Below are 20172 nucleotides of genomic sequence, written 5' to 3'. Positions count from 1 at the left end.
TAGTTATTATTTCAAAAATGTGACTTGAGGCTGAATTTTCCATAAAACAATACTCAGAAAAGCCTGTACCAATGAGAAAAGAATACTTTATTATACATTTTCCCACCATTTGAAATATAATTTTCAGTGACGTCTTTTCCCAAACTCAATGTCAAAATACAACACATCCACCAGTGCCATTCTCTAATGTGTTGGATAATGAAGCTAGGAAGCACAAATTTAAGCTACAATAAATTTAGCAAAATCAGTCATTCAGGATTTGTCATGTGTCACAAATTTTCTTTTTGTCTACAGATCAAGTACTTTATAATCAACCCATGAATTGAAAAAAAAAATGATAATCACATGTACTCAAAACACCCAAGTTGTAAAACAAAAAGCCAACAAATTGATTTGTGGATCTCAAATCTCATTCCTAACAATTATGCATTGCTACATACTGTATACCAAATAATCAGAGGCTATTTTCATTGGTCATATAATTAAGAAAATAAGACACTTACGTAAAAATTGCATTTTCCCGCAAACCAAGAACAGTAGGCCCTTTTAAAAATGAAATGTAACCTAAAAATCCCATCTTTTTAGTGCCATGATCTTGGCTGGACTAAATCTTCTAAGAAAAGGCAGTAAAGGAAAAGGAATAGTAGCTATTTTAATAATAAAAATAGTAATTACCAACTGTATCTTTATCCGAGAACAGCCATAGATTTAGCGCATCACCCAAATCCTACAAGAGCACTTTAAAAAAAAACTTAACTACTATTGAATGGTATCCTCAAGTTAAATAGATATTTTGATATAATTCAACTGAAAATCACTCCTTATTTCATATTCCAAGTACATTTCCATTGCACAAAAAAATAATAGTCTGAACGTTACCTATTTAGAATATAATTAAATAATTAAGAGCACTTATAGTCTTGAAACACAATAGAACCTCCAGATTGTGTATGTATAAAGTTTCTCTAATTACAATATACATTACATTTAATATTAAAATGAAAGAAACATATGTATTTATATATTTGAGGATATTTTTCACTGGACATACTGTTCTATTCAGTCATTGTTTTTTGGACAACAAGCCCAGTGTGTACTTCCTGCTACTTTTCACATCCAATCATGAAATAGATTTTGAAATTTTGTCATACAAATGTTGAAAAATGTGGACTTGAAATGCCAAAATAACAAAATAACTAATTGAAAAAAAATCATTTCACATTCAGTCAGTTCAAACCCACAAAGTGCCAAGTACTGCAGTAGAAATGAATAGGAATGCATCATAAAAGAGCATGACAAATGTCGAACCAGACAGTGTTGCATTAAATACACAACATTTGTAGATTACTTTTGTTGCCACAGAAGTCACTTTGAGATCGATGGAATTATAACAGAATTGATCCTACTTAATCCTTGACTTCCCTGTCTCAGCTCTACGCCTTCCCAATGTCTACAGTCACATTGATATAGAGAGGAAGCCTATCTACTGATATTGTCTGATATTTGCAGCTGTTTAATCCATCCCTTTTCCAAACTAATCTTGTCCGTCTTAGCAGCTTCATCCTAGATAGGAGGATAACAGAACAATTAGAAATAAAATGTCATTAGAAGACAGGGCACAAATAACCCGTGTGCGGTCGTTTGGTCGCCGGTCTTTTGGTCGCCGTCTTTTGGTCGCCCGGACCCAAACAACGGGCACCCAAAAGACCGGCGACAAAACAAGGTAAAACAACACGGTCTACGCATCAATAAAAGCCAACAATGGCCTTGAGCAGTTTCACTGAGCCGACGTGTGAGTGTATAAGAGTTTGTATGTACATGAGTTGTCCCCTTAGGAAGGGACGTCAGTCAGGGTCTTAACAAGTTCTCCAACAAAACACAATAAACGTACGGGAAATTTTGACCTTTTCTTTAGCCTAATAATTACTAGGGCATTAAGTATGACTAAATAATAATTCGCAGTTTGTATTTAGGGAATTTGAGCAACAATTTAAATGGTAATTATCAATAACCTTCCGGGCGACCAAAAGACCGGCGACCAATCGACCGTGTACCATTTTACAGTGACTGTTATTGTAACCTGTATTTAAACAACTATCATTACACGACTGCAGTTAAAGTCTGCTACTATGTACCCACATAACCCACCTGTCTTTGTTGACTTCATTGCCGCTGTCACGTTTGTGAAACACCATCGTGTAGCGTGCGATGTCAGCCGGTGGACGCACAATCTTCATATGCTGTAGCTCCACCCTACGAGTACGAATGCAAGACATGAAATGTTTTTTTTTCATCAAACAATAACATTGCATTGAACAAAATCAAATTTGTTTGTATTTCCAAGAACAAATCTGGTTAAAAACTTTTTTTTCACCTGATGCGTAGGTCGTCATCTTCCCCACCCCAGCCCCAGTAGGTGTTTGCAAATCCATTGACTTTACGAAACTGCTCTCTGCTCAAGGCTGTGACTCCTCCAAAGTAACCTTTATAATGCAGCCTGGCAAAGGAAACGCAATTGTGTTAGACCCCGAGTAGCCTAGGATGATCATCTCATTTAAATTTGACACCATTCACAAATTCCATCCAAGAAATCAGACTTTGCTTGGAATTTACTTGTATCCGGTGGCATTCCGTCCAACCACCAGATGTTTGGGTTGCTTATCACAGCGGTAGAGGTTTTTATCATTTTCAGGAACCAAATCCACATCATGGAAAATGAAACAGTCCCAACTGTAGTCTTTAAGGGCCTCCAAATATCCCACGTTCAGCAATTTGGCACGATTAAAAATGGCATTACCAGCCTTTTGAAAAGAGAAAAGACAGTGTAAAAAGTTTTCTGTAAAATAGATTTTTGTTAGCGATGCTAGGTACCTGTTGGATGACATAAACAGCATAGTGGAGTTGCTGCCTCTGCAAGAAAGGGTGCAGATGGTACAGCAGGTAGAGGAGGTGTCGCTCTCGGTTGCGATGGGGAATGAGAATGGCGACGCTTTGCCTAGCCACGCAGGTGGAAGGCTGGTACCGGCCTTCGGCTACTTGCTTGTTCTCTTCCTCCGCATCCTTCAGTTTCAGGAAAGGCTCAAACTTCAGCTTCACTGCTCCCTCTGTGGAATCAAAATTCAACGACAAATTAGAATTTGCTAGCTTCCCTCCTTGTCATTTCATTCAAAAATTATGGTGTCAGTACTAACATCTTTACCCCCAATTTCCAGCATACCAGTACACTTAATGTAAAAGTAAGCAATAGTGAGTAATTCTCAGATTGTTGATGTAAATTTCAATATTGGTTTCAAACAAAGCCAACACCATCTTTTCTTCAGCTCTTAAATCAAAAGTGGGAGTTCACTCACGTAACAGTGGCGACTGCTTAGGACATTCTACAATGGGTGTTGGCGTTATAAGGCGGACCGCCGTTGTCGTTCCGGAGTTCGCCTCATCCTGCCTGGTCTCACGTTTAATGGGATATGAGGTTGCCGCTGAAGGGGCCAGTTCAGATTTTACGCTGCCACCAGAGAACATGGAAAACCATGCTAGCATAGACAGGGTGAGAAGCAGCAGGAAAACATACTTCACCCTGCGGAATATCTTGCATGTCGATGAACAAACAGTCATGGTTGTGTGATGTTTGAGCTCTAGTTTATAACATGTCCTCTATGGCCTGACTAGTCAGCCCATGACAATGAAGAATGCTGCTGCTTTACTGTTTTCTGCCAAACAGTTCACTACTGTGGTTACATTCGTGGGTGTTGCCACAAGAAGTAGGTTCTGATGAATAAATCAATCCGACCTATAAAAAAAAAAGATCAAATTTTAGAGTTAGGCACAGAATAAAGTTGTTTTGAAGCAAAAAAGAGACTAAAAAGACAGCACATGCAGTACAACCTCATGTCATATCACAAATTGGGCCCTGCGATCGGCTGGCCACCGATTCAGGGTGTCCCCCGCCTCTCAGCTGGGATAGGCTCCAGCACCCTACGCAACCCTAATGAGAATAAAGTGGTTCAGAAAATGAATGAATGAATAGTGATGACAGCTTTTAAAATACAAAGAAACATCGAATCCTATGAAACTATCGATCAAAACTCATATAGCAAGAAAGAATGCTCAATTAGCTGGTATTTAGGTTGATTTTATTCAAAAAGAAAGAAAAAAAGGAGATCGGTAATAGCAAGGCATGTGAAATGACGTCATGATGCTAGAATTTGTTTCTGTATTTATAAAAAAAATGCTCACAGAAAACATACACCACGCCCAAAAGATATTTCATGTTTATTTTTTTAAATTTTTAATTGATTAATCTAATTCCGTCGCTCGATCAAAAAGTGCAGTTAAATGGAATAGATAGCAGTACAAGGGGCATTTTGTTGATGTTTTATTTAATAGAAAAATAATAAAACTATGAAGCTCCTCAACAACAACAAAAACACATCGACTAGCCAAAATATTATTATTTTTATATAATTTAAGCTACTTACCTCCAATGCCTTTTAGTGATGCTTGTATTCCAAGCCGTCAACATCTTTTCGGGAGGTCGAATTAGCATTGGCTAGCTCCACGCAGTACCCCCAACACAACACAACTGTGCAGTATATTACAGTACATTTGTAATCACGCCAAGAAAAAGGAAAATGGATCCATATGCAACTCACAAAAGCGACATGTCCTGTTCCACCCGGATGCTGGCCATGTTTGCACACACAATTTGTCATTTATCTACATATCTGATTCTAGCGTCCAGTCGCTTGTGTATATTCCGCTGGGTCGGGTACGTTCATCCGAGAATGCAAACGCAGGCCTGTAAAAGTGGACGATTCGACGGCCAATAAAAGCGAGGCGTCGTTATAAATCAATGTAAATAAGCAGTTTTCTAAAGTAAAGTTTAAAAGAGTTTTTGTTTGCATGTCTCAGGCAGGAGCGTGTCACTCCCCACTTGAGGGTGTAAATTTGACTTCAATACAATCAATCCACTTCTGGTATGAGCGGGGCTTACAAAATAAAATTGTACTCAAGAGCGAAGTCTACATTTTGGTAAGTCAAAAGTATTTGTCAAAGAAAATAATGTTGTTTGCGTTCACGTGGGTGTATTTTTAATGGAGTCCTGTTTGGCATCGGTTTAAATAAAAGCGATATGTATGTATTTATTATTCATTGAGCTATACACTTCTCCAGTGATAGGTGATTAGTATTTTGCATTTTCAATTTTGTTGTGCTTCTTGCCCAAATGATCACAAATTCATTCAAATTTTCATAGGTTTTAAACTACGTACTAAGGATGTCCAAATGCTGTTTTTTTTCTTCAAATTACGATCTGATCCAATCATTTCCAATCGTATTGGATTGGGACATCACTACTAAGTATCTCATCTCATTCTCTGAACTGCTTTATCCTCACTAGGGTCGCGGGGGGTGCTGGAGCCTATCCCGGCTGACTTCGGGTCAGAGGCGGGGACATCCTGAATTGGTGGCCAGCCAATCGCATGGTACGAGGAGATAAACAACCATTCACGCTCACAGTCATACCTATGGGCAATTTAGACTGTCCAATCAGCCTACCATGCATGTCTTTGGAATGTGGGAGGAAACCGGAGTACCTGGAGAAAACCCACGCAGGTCCGGAGAGAACATGCAAACTCCATACAGGTGGACCGACCTGGATTTGAACCCATATCCCCCACTGTGAGGCCGACGTGCTAACCACTCAGCCGCAGGGCCCCCCTCACTACTAAGTACCACCTAAAAAAATCCAAGAATTACCATAATGACAAATATTCTAATTGAGTAATGTAGTAAGCCAAGTTTTTATTTATTTTTAATTACGGGATTGCATTTTAATTTTTTGTTAAAGTGTCTCACCATCTGAAAAATAGATTCTTCTGATATTAGTGTCGAACTGAATCTCAACATCCAGTTCCATCTAACAGATTTTTTTTTAAAACCTGTCTTTAGTATCAAAAATTTGGCCTGAGATGATGGAAACATCTTTCAGTCTCATTCTACACTTCAAATCAAATATGAAGATCACGCTGTTCTCAGTTGGAATCTATTTATTGTTTGGGGGGACTTAAATTGTCCAGCTGCTTCTGAGCCTATTCTAGGTCAACCCTGATCCTGACCATCTCAGCACGTAATCCCTCTCCAGCCAAAGAACTGTAACAACTTTTGCTCAGCTTTTATGTTGGATTTTTAAGAAAAAAACATTCATCATACTATTTATGATCATCTTTTGTCTAACATTCTGGTGTTTGTATATGTAGAATTGCATATAGATTTTTTTTATATATAGCAGTGGCGGTCCGTGCATTTTCTCGTAGCGCCTTCAACGAATCAATCCAACCCTCAAAAACTATTTTATGGCTATAAAACCTCTACTGCAGCTACAGCTGCGAAACATAAAAATAATCAATAAATCAATGCACAAAAATGGGGTAAAATCCACTTCCTAGCAGCATTTAATGATTAAATACAAATACTGGAGCTTTTCAGACATTATAACCGGGCCAGGGGTTGATTTTCCCGGGAAAAGACAGCGATGAACGTCAATGGCGAACCGGCAAAAATTGCCTGAAAATGGGGTAAAATCCAGCCGAAAACAGCATTTATTGATTAAATACAAATACTGGAGCTTTTTAGATCACAGAACCGGGCCCGGATTATCATTTCCCCAGGAAAAACACAGCGATAAACGTCAATACGTCCATATACGTCCATACGCGAAATGGCAAAAAATGCACTAAAATGGGGTAAAATCCACTTCCTAGCAGCAATTATTGATTAAATACAAATGCTGGAGGTTTTCAGACATTACAACCGGGCCAAGGAGGTGATTTCCCCGGGAAAAGACAGCGATGGACGTCCATGGCGAACCGGCAAAAATTGCACTAAAATGGGGTAAAATCCACTTCCTAGCAGCATTTATTGATTAAATACAAACACTGGAGCTTAAATACAAATAGTGGAGCTTTTCAGATATCGGAATTCATATTTAATTCTACAATAAGAAAAACTGCTAGATAACACAAAAGCAAGACTTTGTTTATTTGACAGTTACCTTTTGAACAAATGCCACCTTCAAAGGTATTTTTCACTGATAATTCTACCTCCTGTATGTTAAGGCTGCCTATAGTGTAGGCCTGTTGTCTGAATGACATTTATGTGAGACACATCTTCACTGTTTGCTCCTGTCACACACTTGTGATAAGCAAACACTGAAAGTCCTCTATAAAACACTTTCCACAAATTCTCTAAAGGTTTCCAATGCATGTTTACGATTCATACTGAGACGTTTATTTGATAGCTGCTCATTGTTTTTTTTTTCGTTTGCAACCCTATTTAAATGTTAAGCAATTGTGGGTCAAGATATTTTCTAAAAAGAAAAAGTCCACATTTCAGCTTTGGTTTACATTAAGCTTCAGGACCCGGGATTGAAAGGTGTCATTTGTGCTGTATGTGTCAGCATGTGTACACAGAGACTTGTCACAATGTTTTTTGACCATAAATGTAGTACATTCAATCTGTTCATTTTGGACATGAAACCAGCAACATCGGTTATTCTATAGAGGAGGGGACATGAACCTTTTTGACAGAGAGAGCCATAAACAATTCATATTTTCTAAGGTTATTTCTTGAGAGCCTTTCTCTAAATTGAAAAGTAAAAATACATGAAAATGTGTGATTTTTATTGTCATTTCACCACTTTAAAGTAAAAAAAACTTTCTGAATTCTTTTGACAACATTGTTATGCTGTTGCTAATAAATCAGTATCAATGCTATGCATGCAGAAGAGTAATAAAAAAACAAAATTATGATTAAAGTGGTGGTAGAGGTAGTGTCAATGCCACAGTGACGCTCCTATTAGTGCGTTCGGGAATCAGCTCTCTCACCAGTGATTTCCAGATTTTACCTCACTGGTTAGTGAAGAGTCATATGCACCCATAAAAAGAGCCACATATGGCTCCCGAGCCATAGGTTCCATACCCCTGCTGTAGAGATTTCTTATATATCTATTTTTATTTCATGCTGGCTTGCATTTTCCAGGTTGCTTCAAAGTTTCTGGTGTAGCTAGTACATTCCTGGATATTAATTAATGTGTAGTTCCTTCTCCATTGACTCCTCACAATTAAAAAAAATCCTGCTCACACAAATAAAAACCAAGCAGTTTTTTGTAGAATGTTTTAATACAAAATGTGTGTTAAGCACACAATAGCAAATGAGTTAAAAGCTGAAAGTCGGAACCAACAATAAGTAACAATAAATCAGGCAGGCTAGCATGTCTTCCCTCACAGTCTTCCAAAAAGAAAAGGTATAGTACCGTATTTTCTCGCATATTGACCGCTTCTGTGTATAATCTGTACCCTTATAATTGCCTTAAAATGGTTGAATTGTACGATTTCTCTCGTATAAGACGTCCCCTGATTCACAATTTTCACCTCCATATTCATGGTTTTAAATGTGTTACTTTGAAGGGAAAATCTTAAGAAAAATCAACGCATCTCGTATTTCTGAGATACTGTATGAATCGAAAACATCGGCTGCTGGATTGCACTTTCTGAAACGGTGTTGCTTGCACGTGGATGAATTAAAAAAGGATGTCACATGATCAGTACAACCAGGAAGTGTGTCCGAGTCTCTGGGTGCAATAGTAGCATGAGATGCACATTACTACGCAGGTATCAATGCTGATATTTTATTGATCGACCGCAAAACCTTCGATTAGCCTTAACAACTATTAGGATGCGCTGACATGGTAAACACTACGAACACATGTATCAAGGCTACTTGCGTCTAGCCAGTCACAGCATGTTTAACTACCAGTAGTAGGCAAGATGGGGGCGCCCTCAGTGAGCAATGGTAGGCACAAGTAAGTGAGTTTTTTTCACGTTTTATGCAAGATATGGCCTTTTTTTCTTGAATTTCATTCACAGACCTCAAAATAAATTTCGTTCAACGTTTTACCTGTGCATCTGTTCTCTATTTGGAAATAAATGACCGTATCGCCCGCATTTGTCTTGCGTTATGGCGTTTCGCCTTTGTCTCCCTGCAGTTTCATGCATATCAAGTCTAATTTGTGCACATATAAGCCGTACCCTTGATTCGGACATCTTTTTTTGTTACAAATACGGCTTATATGCAAGAAAATACGGTAATTAAAAGGTAGGCGATCACATCAAAGAACTTCTTCTTGACTCCTCGAAGCTTAATGACAACATAACTGTCCCGCTGCCAAAACTCACTCTTGGTTTTTGCCTTCCAGATGGTATCTCTCGACGGTCACCATTGGTTTTGAGGCTGAAAGAAGATGACGGAGAAGAGCCTGAGGAGCCACCGATGCTACCAGATTTTTTTCTGGATACGGCGCCCTGCTTTAGTGTAGCTTTGGCGGCCACTTTGAAGGCATGGGCTGCCGTGCTGCACCTGACTTCCTCTATGGTGTTCCTGGAGGATTTGAAGAGGATTATGTACACTTTGTTGAAGAAAATACATGCCAGCATCCCAAAGCTGGATGCCAGAATGGCAATGACCTCTACTGCTGAAACAAACTTTCCATATGTACTGAAGTAAGCGGGAATGAAAGAGATCCAAACGATGAAGAATATGAGCATGCTAAAAGTGATGAACTTGGCTTCAGTGAAGTTTTCTGGAAGTTTGCGTGATTTAAAGGCAAAGAAGAAACAGATCGCTGCCAGTAGGCACGTGTAACCGATGAGAAAAGCCAGGGCCATTTCAGAGCCTTCGTTGCAGGTGATGAAAATAATCTCATCGATGTCATGGTTCATATAACTGGAAGGGGGAGCGTTGTAAAGCCACACAACGCATATCATAACTTGGACAAACGTGAAGAGAAACACCAAAAGGAACTGCAAGTTTAATCCCCACCATTTACGGTGGAAACTGGTCGGAATCTTAGCCTCGAAGACCAGTAGCACTCTGTTTGTTTTGACTAGAATACAAGAAATGCAAAGAACAAAACTGACGCCGAAAGCCGGTTGACGCAGACGACACGTCCAATCGTGGGGCTGTCCAATGAAGATGAGTGAGCTGGAGAAACAACAGATAAGCGAAAAGAGCAGTAAGTAAGACAGCTCTCGGTTTGTGGCCTTCACTATGGGCGTATTGCGGAATTTGACAAACACTCCCATTACAAAAGCTGTCAAGACAACCCCTAGTACTGCACATATGGCCAGAGCGATCCCAAACGGTTCAGTCCAGGACAGAAACTCGATTTCCTTCAAAAAGCAAGAGGTGTGGTTCCCACTGGACCAGGAGTTATTGGGACATTTGGAGCAAATGCTGGCATCTGCGTGAAAAAATAAGGTCAACTTTTTGCAACTTTTCAAGCAATGTAAAACACTCCTTTGAGCGTACCTCTATGGTTACTGTATTCTCCATCCGAACATTCGGTGCATTCAAAGCAACACGTGGGCATACTCTCTATAATGCCTTTTCTGGTTCCGGGTTCACAATCCTCACTGCAGTTGGAGAATGGCACCTGATAGATTGAAAACAGAAAACAAATCGAGGGTGTAAAAACAAAAAAAGTCGAATTAAAAATCAAACAGTTGTGGCATTTCTATTCAAATAATTGAGACACTTTAGCACAAACATTGCAGTTGTCGTCTACCTCCAAACTGTATCCATTCCAGAGAATCTTTGTCTTGTCAATAACAAGCTTGGCTCCCCTCTTAGCATGCATATTATAGTATCCAATCTCCTCAAACACCACCGAACCATCTTCAGCAGACCTGTGCCAGTTGATTATAGTGTAGTTTGCAGCCAAGTCAAATTCATCTAAATGAATCTTCCCTCCTCCATTGTTGGCATATCTCAGATGTCTGAGCTGCTTTAGTACCTGAGGAGCAGAAAGCACCAGTTTGGGTTGTAATAAAATATATCTATTTTGTCTGTTGAATAAGTCTTTACGTTTTACCTGCCATGCTTCTATTTTCTTTATATCTGCACAGGAGTTGTTTGCAAAAAGCCCATGTCCAGGTGTACAGGTCAAGATGTTCTGCAAGGCCTGTGCAATGGAGTAAACCCCGATGTATACGTTGTACGAGATACGAAGGTGGGTGTAGTCTAGGTATGGTGTCTCCACGCTCGTGATGTCTTCCTCTCCAGTACACAAAGGCCTAAAACTTGTACTATCATTGTCACTTTCTTGGAGTCTTGGGCTGTCTTTCAGATAACAGTTGAAGGTTTCCTCCCAAAACTCCCTGGCAAAGTCATTGTGATTATCTTTCCTTGGTTGGACATGCTGCAGAAACTCTTTAAATTTGGGTATCTGCCCCGCCTTTAAGGCAAAACCAATCGTGCCCGCTACCACGTCAAGATATTCGGGTTTAGCAATGAGGGATGAGCTTGCCCAGGCTTCACTGGCGATCCAAGTGCGATCTGTGATGTTTCTCCGGACCATCTCTTTAATCAGAGGCTCCATATCTGGACCACTGGCGAAGCCCACTATAACTTTGGCGCTGGAGTTTTCAATCCTGTCGGCAAGCGCTTGGATTTCGTGATCCTCCATGTATTGTGAGATGAGTTCGTTGAGATGGATGCAAATATCTCTTTCCTCCATCTCTTTTTCGAACTTCTCTATACCGGGCCGCCCATAATCATCGTCTGAGGCCACGGCGATCACCCAGTTCCATTTGAAGTAGTCAATTACATCCGCCAATGCTGTAGCCTGGTACTCATCCGAAGGAATTGTTCTCATGAAAGACTTGTACTGGTTCTTGTTACTTAGGAGACGACTGGATGAAGCATAGCTTATCTAAAACAAATGAATCAAATCAATTGATATTGTGAAAAAAATGACATATTGGTATCGACTTCATCACCTCTACTTGTCTTTATAATTCAATGAAATAGCGTCTTCAAGCTTACTCTTTTTTTAAGATATGAATTTGAATTTAGAGAGAAATGCCCAGACAAGGCAATTACATTTCGAACTTTGAATAAAAAATGCAAAGGAATATGTTCTGGATTTTTAGCCACTTTTCAAGTTTTTCTCAGTTATAACAACCCTTATAGGACAATCATAAGATACAACTTTTTTTGTGAACAAATATAGATCCTAATTTAATTGTACCTTCAATATCTTTATTTCCAAATATGGCCCTTTAAAAAAAATTCAAAAATAAAACTTTACAACACATGCAGACTTACCTGTGGAATATAAAACAGGCCCAATAAGTTTGCCACTGCTGTGGAGACGGCAGATCCAGCCGCTCCAACGACTGCAATAGTGGACGGGATATGGTCGGTGCAATTGCAAAACTCATCCAAATTCAAGGAGTCTATCTTATTCTGGGCTACAAAACTAAGAGTAGCTTCCAGTGCCTTTGACACAGCATTACACGTGTCAAAGATCCTATAGCCCAATGTGATGTTGGGCAAGAGAGCACTGTTGTTGTTGATCTCCTCGATTGCAAATATCATAGCCTGCAGCCAGCGGAAACCACGGAAGTTAAACCTGTTGGATGAATATACCCATCAAACACTTGCCTCTGTACACTGTAAACATATTGAGAGTCAGTACAAGCATCACCTGACACATTGTGTGGACTCGGGCCGTGCTGCCAGGTCTTGGTCTTTGGATGCCACCCCAAAGTGAATGGGGAAGAGACCTCCCAGCAAAATATCGCCGGTCATCTGTGCTCGTTGATGGGGACCATAGGTGGAAAAGACGGCAGTGCGGCCGAGAAGCAGCAGGTAACACATGACAAATCGCATTTTTTCTCCCGGAGGATTTAGTCAATTTTCAGTCAGGACTCTGTAGTTTTATCGTTGCTGGCCAGTCTGCCGACTGCGCTGCTTTGTGACCTTCATGTTCATACTGGAGAGTACCTGACTTTTGAAGGAAAGAAATGTTAAAGTTGGGGTGGGGACACACTCTAATGAGCCTCCTTCCTGCGGCCTTTTGCTGTGTGGCCAGTCAACCCAGTCATCATGGAGACCAGCCAAAAGCAGTACGCCCGCGTCTCGCTAATACTGCTGGAAAAATGCCGCGGCAGAGACGTGGTAATGAAGTCATGGTCACCACACTCTCAAAATCCAGCGACCAGTTGTTGTTTAGTGAGAATGTTTGTATTGCACAGGCAGATTTTGAAAACTGCTCAATTTGAAGCATTTTCGACATGTTAAACTTATAAGGATTTTTTTCACCAGTAGTTAGTGGCATAATCATCTTAAAGCAGTATACACGGTACATTATACAGAATGTTATCAATGATTATTCAGCTCAACGTCATCGTCTTAAATTAGATTTTATTTTAAATACATCAGAGGTTGCTATAAAACTGACATAGAAGTAATGATTAAAAAAACTGTTGAGTCCTTAAGCTTCACGAAGGGTTCCTATATGGAAAGTACTTCATAGACACAATCCCCATAAAGTGTATGTAAAATGCGACACAAACACAGAAAAAGTAACTATATCAATATGAGGTTATTATAAAAACAGTTTAGTGTACATTAAAAAAATGTAGCGGAATCGGTAACAAAACACCAAAGTGCACTATTCAAAGGATGAATTGTATTTTTTCAATAAATGTAAAAACTATACCAAACCTGAACTTACCTAGGAAACTTTTGGTTTTCACTGTAATCAAATTCAGTCAAAGTAGTGCAGTCAGTCATTTGAAGGTGTTTAACCAAAATATCCTAAGTGCAGAATGAATTCAGTGGACAATTACTTTGTGAGCCCACTTTGCGTTCGAGATGAATGATTAACAGGGAGAAGGTTTGTCCATTTCCTACAGCTAATAAAGTCTACTTACCCCCCACTCCTCATCTGCATCCACTACACATTTGAAAAGGATTCAATATAAGGAGTAAATAATGAATACCATGAAAAATACTATTGATTTATTTAGGATATGATCCTTTCCTTTCTATGTGTAACTGAGAATCCCTGGACGCTTTTGTTGGACCATTAGGTTCCTCAAACAGTGTTCCTTCTGCTCTGATGACCCACACTTCAATTTGTTGCTGAGCAGATGTCTCTGAAGCAATTTTCTTTGAGAATGTACTACTGATCGGTGTGCTTTATAGCAAGTTAGGACAAAAACTAAAGGAGTGTGCATATCATCTCCTCCGTGCAATAATGTACACAGGATAACCTAAGGTTATTCCACATTGGTGTCATTTCATGACAGATCTTTTGCATTTTCCACTAAGCTTTCAGCATCAATGACATAATGATCATCTCTTAATGAATTCATGATTTAGTTGGTAAAAATGTTGGACCAGGAAGCATTTGAACATATTTTGAATGCTGACAGTGATTAAACCAAAGAATAAACTCATTTAACACGTTTTCGTTTGCTATGTTTTTTATATTCCGATTTCTCTCATTCACTTCTTCCTAATCATCTGCATTTACCCTCTAGGGATGATGACTGTTTTTATACACCAAGAGTAAATTTCCAAAGGCTCTAAACAAAAAGACTAATATTTGACAGACTCTTCGTAACTAATACCAGCACTGAAACTGAGACACGCCTCTTTCTCACCACCCCCAAAAGATTGTACTTTATTAATATTTAGTTAATTTGATAGTTAAATGTTTGATATACTAGTAGAAAATAATTCAGACCTTTTCTCTCGTCTTTCACCCCCAGAAATGGCACGTATGTCTGAAATGTAACATAATGCATCAAAAATTCACTGCTATGAAGAGTTCACAGTGAATGGTTTGACATATCCTCACAAGTGAAACACATTGAAAGTCACTCACATCTTGCAAAGGTAAGAGAAAATCTTTTCGTTAGAGGAATTCATGTGATTTTCTATTTCGACAAATAATAATTTAGAGCCTACTAAGGAGTCCAATTGAATCTGTAAATTAACATAGAAAAAATAAAAAAAATCAACTGTTAAATGTTGATTAAAAAATGTTGCAATTATGTTAAAGTTCCCTTCTTTTAAAGGGATAAACATTCGGACAGCTACACCAGAACCCCAAATCAAGTTATTTAATGTAAATTTCATTTATAGGCCATATTCTGGGAAAATTTGAAATACATGCAGCCATTCAGCAAATTATTTTCTGTCTGTGTGCGAACAGATATTTTCATCACAGAACTGTTAAAGTATAACAAAAGTTAACAGACAAATGTTAATCTATTCGGGATTTTCATCTCCAAAGGCCAATCCATGATGAATGATATAATTCAACCCATTGTGCCTAAAATCAGAAATAGATTGGTCCAACAAAATGTGCCCTTTTTTTGAATGACATTTTCAGGTATTTTTATTGATTATCCCATTTCAGAGTTAAATACCTTTTTTTTGTTAAATTAATTTGGGCAAGGTCTCAGGATCCAACTTTGCAGCCTTGAGGAAATGTGCTGTCTCTCAGTAAATTAGAAAGTCTTTAATTATTTATAACTGGAGACTCCTTACATTTGAACAAATGTGGAAACTTACCCTTAACACCCATTTAAACCAGTCTGGGTCAAACCATGTGTATTGCTTGATCTAAAAATTGATGAAAGCCTCCTAATTCGTTCCAAATATCGTTATGATACGAGAAAGAGGCGCACGCAATAATGTAAAACATTCTGCTCATATTTTATATAATCCCAATATAATCAAGCATCATGCTAGACTGGTTGTTTTATGTATTTTAAAAATAATGACACTATCAAATCTTATGTCATAGTGTCTCACCAGGATGTCTGGTGAAAAGATTCTGCAATTCCTACAGAGCCTATCACGCAGGAAACCCCTGGAGCCCGAAGGCGAGGTGTCCAATTTCCGCCGCTGCTTGACCACTCTTGACCTTGTGGCTTTGGGGGTGGGCAGCACATTGGGGGCTGGCGTCTATGTGCTGTCGGGAGAAGTGGCCAGAACTGTGGCCGGCCCCAGTATCATAGTCTCCTTCTTGATTGCCGCCATATCTTCAGTTTTTGCGGGATTATGCTATGCTGAATTTGGAGCTCGGGTTCCCAAAACGGGTTCAGCCTACCTCTACAGCTATGTGACAGTGGGGGAGATTTGGGCTTTCATCACAGGCTGGAACCTTCTACTGTCTTATGTTATAGGTAAATACACAAATAAGCCCTTTATGTTTATCACATGGGAGTTATTGGAATCATTTTAACATCATATCGACTTGCCCTGTTACTGGCTCGCAACTTTTATTGTATTAAAATGCTTTCTAACTTGTCAACAAGTATAAGATTGGTATAGTAGTGCCCCCTTTTTTGTATTCAGGGACTTCAAGTGTCGCCAGAGCGTGGAGTGGAACCTTTGACGACCTCATTGGAAATCTCATTGCCAATTCCCTTGGAAAACAAGCGTCCATGGACATGCCCGGATTAGCTCCCTACCCAGATTTCTTTGCAGCTGGCCTTATTATTCTCTTGGCAGGCATGTTTTAATCGTGCACAGGACCAAGTGATATAAAACAACATATTTGAATCATACTTTTGACCATGTCTATTTCCTTTCTAGGTATTCTTGCATTCGGTGTTAAAGAATCAGCTATCGTGAACAAAGTTTTTACAGCAATTAATATCGTAGTGTTGCTATTTGTTATCCTCACTGGCTTCATAAAAGGAGATCTCAACAATTGGTACATTGATGAAGAAACTCTCCAAAATTCACATAAGTACGCTATATTTTTCTCCTATTCTAATACGCTATACATTTGGCAGAAGTTGTCATGGAAGCAGAAGCCTTTTTTTTAATATCCCTCAACTCTTCTCTGGATAGCTTGATTTCCTATGTTTAACAATTGGAATGAGATCAAGGCTGTCATATTTGTTTGCTACAGAAACACATCATCACTGAATGAAACCACGGCTTTTGGAACTGGTGGATTTTTCCCATTTGGCTTCGAAGGAACACTAGCAGGAGCGGCCACTTGCTTTTACGCATTTGTCGGCTTTGACTGCATTGCTACGACAGGTAAACTACAGGCACTGATAGAATACACTGTAAAATGATCCCAGACAAATATATCTTGTGCATGTTTTCCTTTTCCACTTAGGGGAGGAGGTTCAGAATCCTCAGAAATCTATCCCACTGGGAATTGTGGTGTCCCTCTTCATTTGCTTCCTAGCTTATTTCGGCGTATCTGCTGCTTTGACATTAATGATGCCATACTATTTGTTGAGTGTTCACAGCCCACTGCCTGTGGCTTTTACCTACGTGGGCTGGGGCCCTGCAAAATATGTCGTAGCTGTTGGATCCCTCTGTGCACTGTCAACAAGGTAGGAGCACACTGGTCCACTTACATTCAGTTCCGTCACTTGTTTGTTAAGCTTATCATTTTATGAGTAGATTTCCTCTTATTTTAAATTAGTTAATTAAACCATTTTTTATATGCATGACTTCAGCCTACTGGGTTCAATGTTTCCAATGCCTCGAGTGCTTTTTGCCATGGCAAGGGATGGCCTTCTTTTCAGCCCCCTCAGCAAATTGAGTGAGAGACAAAGTCCTGTCATTGCTACTCTGGCTTCAGGTGTTGTCGCAGGTAAAATACACTATATATTAGGAGGGATGATTTTTTTTTAAACCTTACAAATGTGTGACTTCATATTATGACTTACATTTTGCTCATGAATTCAACAGCCATCATGGCATTGTTATTTGATCTGAAGGCGCTGGTTGACATGATGTCTATTGGGACCCTGTTTGCCTACACTCTTGTTGCAATATGTATTCTCATATTAAGGTAATTTCAGTTTTTTCAAATGTGAAATGTGTAAATTAACGCTATTTAATGACTTAATCTTATGATCATTGTACTGATTTAAGGATGCATTTTTCATGGCATATATATACATAGTAGCAGACTTTAACTGCAGTCGTGTAATGATAGTTGTTTAAATACAGGTTACAATAACAGTCACTGTAAAATGGTACACAGTCGATTGGTCGCCCGGAAGGTTATTGATAATTACCATTTAAATCATTGCTCAAATTCCCTAAAAACAAACTGCAAATTACTATTTAGTCATACTTAATGCCCTATTAATTATTAGGCTAAAGAAAAGCTCCAAATTTCCCGGACGTTTATTGTTTTTTTGTTGGAGAACTTGTTAAGACCCTGACTGACTCATGTACATACAAACTCATACACTCACACGTCGGCTCAGTGAAACTGCTCAGGGCCATTGTTGGCTTTTATTGATGCGTAGACCGTGTTGTTTTACCTTGTTTTGGCACCGGTCTTTTGGTCGTCGGTCTTTTGGTCGCCGGTCTTTTGGTCGCCGGTCTTTTGGTCACTCAGACCGCGACAACGGGCGACCAAAAGACCAGCGACCAAAAGACCGGCGACCAAAAGACGGCGACCAAAAGACCGGCGACCAAACGACCGCACACGCTGTAAAACCTAGACATCATTTGGACAAAACCAATGCCATCATCATCTGATATTTTTTTTAGGCCATGTAGTTTTTCTAAGCCATAGAAAATCTGCTGCTTAAGAAAAATGATTTTTTTTCCTCACTGAAATTCACCGCCAATTTTAAAAGCGTTAAGTAAACATTAGTACTACAATTGCAAGTTTCCCGGCTTATGTCTGTACAAATGATAAGTGTTCGGACACCCTTTATGTTTGTTCTCCCTCACCTGACTGTGGCTTTTCTATGGCATTGCATTCAAAATTTAGATAAATTGAACCATGTTAGTTTTATATTTACAGTCAGTTGTGTCCTCACCTTTGCAGATACCAAACAGATGCCAATGCTGATAACAAAGAAGAACCATTTACAGTGGGCGGACTATTTTTTCCTCATTCACATTGCACTTTACGAACGTCAAAAAATGTGTCTGCTTTGACTGTTTGTATCAGTAAGTGCTCTTAATGGAATATTCTAATCAGATTTTCAATATGCTTTCTGTTGTTCGTCATTACTCGGGTCTATAAATATTTGTTGTTATCCCTCAGTAATTTTGGCAACCGTTCTGAGTCTCCTCATATCGCAAGCTGCGACCTCCCTGCAGTCTTCAGAATGGTGGAGCATAGTTTGTGTTGTTTTAGTCACAGCAATTCTCAGCCTCACAATCCTCGCCATCTGGAGACAACCGCAGAGCATGACCAGAGCTGCTTTTATGGCACGTTACCTTCATTCATCCAACTTCTTACGATTTATGCTCCACTCTACTCCAATTTAACACATAATCCATGGTTCGTCTGTTGTTTGGACAGACAGTCTTTGAGTCTAAAGATGTATTTTCAGGTGTTATTAAGGAGATTTTCTGTCGGCCTTTTAGGACTTAAATAATCTACCTCAACCTTTGAAATAAATTAGAAAAGAGAGTGTAAACCAGGTCTGATTCCACAAATGTTCTTATGGATGAACAGATAATGTTCACCATCTTTGATGCAGATATATTGGAGCTCAAAGGGTTGAACAATTGTTTTACATCTTAGGTTTCTACTTTTTTTAATAGGCAAGGTTTCCAAACACTTCCATACATTTCTATAATTTGTTTTCACATCAATGTCACTTTTACTATAATTTAATCTTTCACTATGTTTCTATTCTACATAAACAGGTTCCTTTTGTGCCAGTGCTCCCAATCTTAAGCACCTTGATCAATATTTATTTAATGGTTCAACTGGGATCAGACACTTGGACACGTTATGCTGTGTGGATGGCGATAGGTATATATGTAGACTATAAAATAAAATGATTCAACTAAATGGGTTGAAAAACACTACACAAAAAACAGATTTCTTTTTCTTGTTAACAGGTTTGACAATCTACTTTTCTTATGGGGTTCACCACAGTGTGCAGAAGCAAAGGCTCCAAAATTCAAACAACCAAGTCAGTATTAACAGAATGGCCTCGAATGAGGATGATAACATGATTCCCGCACAAGACTTAAATTAAATTTAATTGTTTTTTTAAATTAAATGACAATCTGATGATCAACAATGGCCAGTATGATGAAACATGTTTGAAGAAAAAAAATATCATTCAACTGGATGAAAATGTGAAATATTGTGACAGGCATACTCAAATGTTCTAGATGAGAAACGTTTATTATCATTGTTATTGTATTAAATATTATATAATTTGTCCATCTGTATTTTTTTTAAAATAAATTTTTCAATTGCCAAGACAGACTTGATGTGAAAGTGCATTAATATGGTGTGAGAAAGTCACAAATTTGGAGTGTAGGAAAAAGAAAATCCAAAGTGGATCATTTTATCAATTG

General features: G+C 38.9%; 3 protein-coding genes across 3 annotated transcripts; 1 reads left to right on the top strand and 2 right to left on the bottom strand.

Annotated features, from left to right (window-relative positions):
• Positions 1-66: 66 nt before the first annotated feature.
• Positions 67-4973, bottom strand: b4galt4 (UDP-Gal:betaGlcNAc beta 1,4- galactosyltransferase, polypeptide 4). The gene is made up of 8 exons (XM_077591927.1): positions 4650-4973; positions 4476-4579; positions 3351-3787; positions 2872-3104; positions 2614-2801; positions 2375-2497; positions 2149-2253; positions 67-1563 (listed from the first exon to the last, which is right to left on the bottom strand). Exons 3-8 carry the CDS (start codon positions 3610-3612, stop codon positions 1434-1436), a joined length of 1041 nt encoding a protein of 346 aa, XP_077448053.1. The 5' UTR covers positions 3613-3787; positions 4476-4579; positions 4650-4973; the 3' UTR covers positions 67-1433.
• On the top strand, positions 4710-19918 carry LOC144067877 (cationic amino acid transporter 2). Its single transcript, XM_077591925.1, has 15 exons — positions 4710-5028; positions 9251-10311; positions 10959-11062; positions 14616-14742; positions 15659-16040; positions 16213-16368; positions 16453-16609; positions 16775-16908; positions 16991-17213; positions 17340-17476; positions 17575-17677; positions 18674-18798; positions 18896-19062; positions 19507-19615; positions 19705-19918. Exons 5-15 carry the CDS (start codon positions 15671-15673, stop codon positions 19842-19844), a joined length of 1821 nt encoding a protein of 606 aa, XP_077448051.1. The 5' UTR covers positions 4710-5028; positions 9251-10311; positions 10959-11062; positions 14616-14742; positions 15659-15670; the 3' UTR covers positions 19845-19918.
• On the bottom strand, positions 9159-12726 carry casr (calcium-sensing receptor). The gene is made up of 6 exons (XM_077591923.1): positions 12542-12726; positions 12160-12466; positions 10925-11764; positions 10619-10846; positions 10363-10486; positions 9159-10294 (listed from the first exon to the last, which is right to left on the bottom strand). Exons 1-6 carry the CDS (start codon positions 12724-12726, stop codon positions 9159-9161), a joined length of 2820 nt encoding a protein of 939 aa, XP_077448049.1.
• Positions 19919-20172: the final 254 nt, after the last annotated feature.

Source organism: Stigmatopora argus, chromosome 22, assembly GCF_051989625.1.
Source record: "Stigmatopora argus isolate UIUO_Sarg chromosome 22, RoL_Sarg_1.0, whole genome shotgun sequence".
Lineage (NCBI taxonomy): Eukaryota > Metazoa > Chordata > Actinopteri > Syngnathiformes > Syngnathidae > Stigmatopora > Stigmatopora argus.
Note: the sequence above shows the minus strand (reverse complement) of the source record. Positions and strands in the feature narration are given on the sequence as shown.

Coding starts and splice junctions, on each gene's coding strand:
- LOC144067877 (XM_077591925.1), top strand. CDS start 15,671: ATGTCTGGTGAAAAGATTCTGCAATTCCTACAGAGCCTATCACGCAGG. Junction 17,678..18,673: donor ATATGTATTCTCATATTAAG/GTAATTTCAGTT, acceptor TCACCTTTGCAG/ATACCAAACAGATGCCAATG. Junction 19,063..19,506: donor TGACCAGAGCTGCTTTTATG/GCACGTTACCTT, acceptor CTACATAAACAG/GTTCCTTTTGTGCCAGTGCT.
- casr (XM_077591923.1), bottom strand. CDS start 12,726: ATGCGATTTGTCATGTGTTACCTGCTGCTTCTCGGCCGCACTGCCGTC. Junction 12,467..12,541: donor GAGTCCACACAATGTGTCAG/GTGATGCTTGTA, acceptor TTCATCCAACAG/GTTTAACTTCCGTGGTTTCC. Junction 10,847..10,924: donor AGAAAATAGAAGCATGGCAG/GTAAAACGTAAA, acceptor TCTGCTCCTCAG/GTACTAAAGCAGCTCAGACA.
- b4galt4 (XM_077591927.1), bottom strand. CDS start 3,612: ATGACTGTTTGTTCATCGACATGCAAGATATTCCGCAGGGTGAAGTAT. Junction 2,802..2,871: donor CTGTTTATGTCATCCAACAG/GTACCTAGCATC, acceptor TCTTTTCAAAAG/GCTGGTAATGCCATTTTTAA. Junction 2,254..2,374: donor GATGACGACCTACGCATCAG/GTGAAAAAAAAG, acceptor TCGTACTCGTAG/GGTGGAGCTACAGCATATGA.